At 33.3% G+C, this 4,580-nt stretch overlaps 1 protein-coding gene across 1 annotated transcript; it reads right to left on the bottom strand.

Annotated features, from left to right (window-relative positions):
- Positions 1-3,090: 3,090 nt before the first annotated feature.
- LOC110104966 (probable mediator of RNA polymerase II transcription subunit 26b) lies at positions 3,091-3,891 on the bottom strand. The gene has a single exon (XM_020834282.2). It carries the CDS (start codon positions 3,889-3,891, stop codon positions 3,091-3,093), a length of 801 nt encoding a protein of 266 aa, XP_020689941.2.
- Between the last annotated feature and the right edge of the window lie 689 nt (positions 3,892-4,580).

Here is a 4,580-nt window from a genome sequence, read left to right as displayed (position 1 = left end):
AAGCTTCGGTTTAAATCGTTGCTATATTTTCCAATTGGCGACGGTTTGAACTAACATTTTTGTTCTAGATTAGCGGCGATTTAAATCAATGCTAAATTTTCAGAATTTTTTTTTTTTTTTTTTTTTTTTGTTCAAAAACAACATGTTATCTGGTAGCATAGCCTTCCTTTTCACAAAGCAGCATGGATTGTTGACAAAGAATTCAACCTCTATATCCTCACCTGATCTTCTTGAATTCCTGGCAAGATAGAAGTTGCTTATTATATAGAGTTGCCTGAAAACTCAAAGCCATTGCTTATTACTTAGATTACTTCATGGTCATAGCAATGGCACCATCTTAGGTTTCGTTTGGACGACTTTTTTACTGCTTCTTCTTGAAACAGCTTTCTAGTATAAAAATAAATTTTTTATGTACTAAAAAGTTACTTTATGAAGCGGTAAAAAAGCCGTCCCAAGTGAAGCCTTAGTCATTTTTTTGGGGATGTTTAGCCAAATTAAAACAAACATATTAAGATGAACTGCGTACTTACCTCATCATTAATACCTTATAAGAATAAAAATCATTTCCAGGTTGGTTAAGATTTTCTTAAAAAATATATCTCAAGACCGAACATAGAACCCGAAAAGAAGAGGTTAAATGTTCAATGATTTGATCGGAATTGAATTAAGACTCTTGAACAAGCTCGATTAAAGAGAGATAAATTATGGTAAGAAGCTTGATTAATCTTTAATATGAATATAAATATATGTGCATTAAATATATTTACAAAATTAAAAATACATATATAATATAAATATAATTTATAATAAGAATAATATTTAATATAATGTATAAGTTTATAATATAAAAAATTATTTTATTAGTTTTTATAATATACACTATAAAAAATTTATAATGCACATTAAAAAAATTTGCAGCCCAATCAGCTCAAATTCACAGCTCAACCAAAGCCAAATTTGCATTCTAACTTATTTATTATTCATACAACTTTTTTAGTCCCACATTATATGAGAGTTAGAGCTAGTTGTCATTATTACATATAAAGTTTACCTAACTTATAACAAATCATGCATATTATGTGAGATGACATGCATATATTATGGTTGAACTTAACTCCATATCTAGTAAAATTATTTTTAAAATTTTAGATCGATTAAATAAACTAAAACCATTAAAACATATATCAATTAAAATTTATTGAACATTGAACCTCTCATCCTTTCGGTTTATTGTCCGGTGCAGTTTTTGCAACATTGTTCATAGGTTTTCACGTAAAAAATTTAGTATCTCATTTGTGCAAGATCTTCATATAAAATTATGAAATAAATATATCAATTTATTATTGTAGATTTTCTAGCATGAAATAAATATAGTGGTATGAATTAAAGACAAAATGACTAAAAATATGTTTAGCTAATTTAGACACATACAAGGAGTGTAAAAATATGTCTATTGGATAAGTTCATAACTAATATCAATATATATTGATAAAAAAATAGTTAGACATAAGACAAGAAGGATAGCTAGATTTTCTCAAAATGACTTGAAAATAATATGCTTAATACCTCAATCAACACTCAATAAAAATAATAAATTTATAACATGATTCCAAATAGTTTGCATAACACTAATAATGATGATAAATTTTATATAGTATAATATTTTATTTGAAATATATTTACAAAATTTTAAAAAATATATAATTTAAATATAATTTATAATAAGAATAATATTTAATATAATGTATAATTTTATAATATTAAAAATAATATTATTAGTTTTTATAATATACACTATAAGACATTTATAATACACATTAAAAAAATTTGCAGCCCAATCACCTCAAATTCGCATTTCAACCCAAGCCAAATTTGATTTCCAACTTATTTATTATTGATACAACTTTTTTAGTCCCACATTATATGAGAGTTAGAGCTAGTTGTCATTACATATAAAGTTTACATAACTTACAACAAATCATGCATATTATGCGAGATGACATGCATATATTATGGTTGAACTTATCTCCATATCTAATAAAATTATTTTTAAAATTTTAGATCGATTAAATAAACTAAAACCATTAAAACATATATATCAATTAAAATTTATTTAAAATAAAATGAAGTATTTTATTGAACCGGTCAGTTCTATCAAATCGAGACAAGTTTGACAGTTTTACAATAGGTTCAAATCGGTTCGATGCAAACAGAGTTTCTGAATTTGACCGGACTGATAACTTGACCGGTTCAGGATCAAACCCTTTGATATGGCCGCACCGATTCGATTTTCAAAGTGTTGTTTGTAACTACTCTAAAATTCCTACAAAAATTAATGAACCTGCTGTAATCACAACCATTTACTCAAAAATATCAGTACGATCACAACCGTTAATGAACCAGAATCAGAAAACTACAACAATTTCGGGCAAAGTGCTTCTAACAGAGGTAAAGAAATCCCAAGTCCACCTATAAGCTGAACTAAAACACAAAACATGATAAGTATTTATGAAACTAAAGCCTTTGGTAAATAGTCATTTTATGATCTTTTCAATATGTTTATCTTTATTTCATAAAACATTTTACAATCTATTGTTTTTAAAATTATGATTCGGACATGATCCAAAAAGTTTCAGGTTAGGGTCAATCTATTTGCAAGACGGGTCAAGTGCAGGTTACATTTTCTAACCCAAAAAGTTTGGGTTGATAAGAAAACTTGAAATCAACCCGATCTGCACAGTGCGCAATCCGTTAGCCGTAGCCATGCATTCTCGTTTGCAATCGGACCCTTGACCGCACGAGCTGCACCGCGTTGGTGTGCTTACATTCACACCCTAATCCCAAAACCATGCTCGCTCCTGCTCCCTTTGCTCGCATCCACGGTCCGCACCCAGAGTCATAGACCAGTTGGTGGCACCCGCGTAGCCGTATCACCACTTGCGCAGGCCAATTGCCCGCACCCACACTCACGCGGCGTGACGCTCGCCCGCACTCATGCAAGCCACGCTCGACCTGATTCGGTGCCTTAGGGGTATTCTGTGTAAGCGGGCGGGTCTGATCAACCCGGCAACCTTATGGGTCAAGTCGGCTTCAAGACTTCCTTTTTCGTCTTCCTTTCTCATGTGAATCCATTGGTAGATCACGCGGATCTATAATTTTTATCATTCTTTGCTTCTTTGCATGTTCTATTCGTTGATATCCTTCAATAAGTTTTCTCTTTGAAATCTCTAACTTTGACATATCTGAAGTCTCATTGGACTGCTCTGCATTCTTTTGTGGACTATTTGAAGGCTTTCCTTTCATTTCAGAGAAATGGCTGCATGGCTTTTGTTTAGAAGTTAGTTTTGATGGGTAGCCATTTCCATTATCAATTGTAGATACTTCTTTCAGCTTGTTAGCAGCAGCAGATTTAACCCATTCATCTACCAACTCTTTCCATCCATTAACGAGAGTTCGAGCAAGCTCTTGAATCTGTTTGGAGCTGTGTTTTCTCAGAACATTTACAGTTCTTCCAATTTCAGTCGCCTTCAGCGTTTCTACAGACAAATGCAGAAGTTGCAGAGTCCTCAGCGAATCATACAAGATTGAATCAGACTCATTTTGATTGTTGAAAAGGATGTCTTTTATCTTCATCACCTCTCCAACTATCTGACTCTCCAGATGGTTGTCAGGGTGGGGGTTCTTTTCCTCCTTCGGATTAGTATAGCCATTGTTGGGGGAAAGCTGAGGAGCATATAGCATTTCAAGAATCTGATCCTTTCTGTCGTTAAATTCATTCGAATAATCCACTGCTGCTACGAGAATCGCTTTGTCGATCAACTCAAAAATATCAGTTTTTGCGCAACTGAAAATTTTCCTCCAGTAATCTAATGATCTTTTCGTGTTCGTCATTGCCTTTGCAACAAACAAAGATCGCTTCCTTCGACAAAAGATTTGAGTTTGGGAAGAGATGGAGAACAATCACCGCCTCTCTGCAGTAGTTTTCCGTTCCAGAAATGAATAATCTGATGACAATTTGATCTTTTTAATATGGAATAAATACCAAATAGTTCTAAATTTATACATAAAATTAGGAGAAATGAACGGATTTTCGGATTTCCCTAAAAAAAGTCTAAAACTCACCCCAGATTGTCCAAGATGTGTTGTAACAACTAAAATTAGTTTGTTGCATAATTACATTTTTAGTAAACTTCATAGGATTGTTTAACCGTTAATAACGTAGCATAATCCTCGGCAATGATGATGAAGATCTAAGGGAGAGGGGGAATGCGACTAATATTGGCTTCTGCTATCGCTGTCTTTGGGGGAGATCGGGCAAGGGATTTTCAAGATGAGGAGGAGCGGATCTTAAGGCAGATAGAAGAATGGATGGACTACAGGACATATCTGATCTGGCATACATCCGATACCTATGGGACAAACCGAGAATATGTATTAAAAAAAAAAAGTTAAATACCCACTGATGCTTAGCTTGGTTGGTGGGCGAGTGCGGTTGAGAACTCCCCAACCCGTGCTCAATTCCCCTAGAGCAGGAGCGACTCTTAAGTGTGACACAATCAAGTGCAGGCCAGGAGGTTTCT

This window comes from Dendrobium catenatum, unplaced genomic scaffold (genome assembly GCF_001605985.2).
Source record: "Dendrobium catenatum unplaced genomic scaffold, ASM160598v2 fragScaff_scaffold_390, whole genome shotgun sequence".
Lineage (NCBI taxonomy): Eukaryota > Viridiplantae > Streptophyta > Magnoliopsida > Asparagales > Orchidaceae > Dendrobium > Dendrobium catenatum.
The sequence above is the reverse complement of the archived record's forward strand: the minus strand, read 5'-3'. Positions and strand labels throughout refer to the sequence as shown.

What these genes read in the sequence shown, in the direction of transcription:
- LOC110104966 (XM_020834282.2), bottom strand. Translation starts at nt 3,891, where the DNA reads ATGACGAACACGAAAAGATCATTAGATTACTGGAGGAAAATTTTCAGT.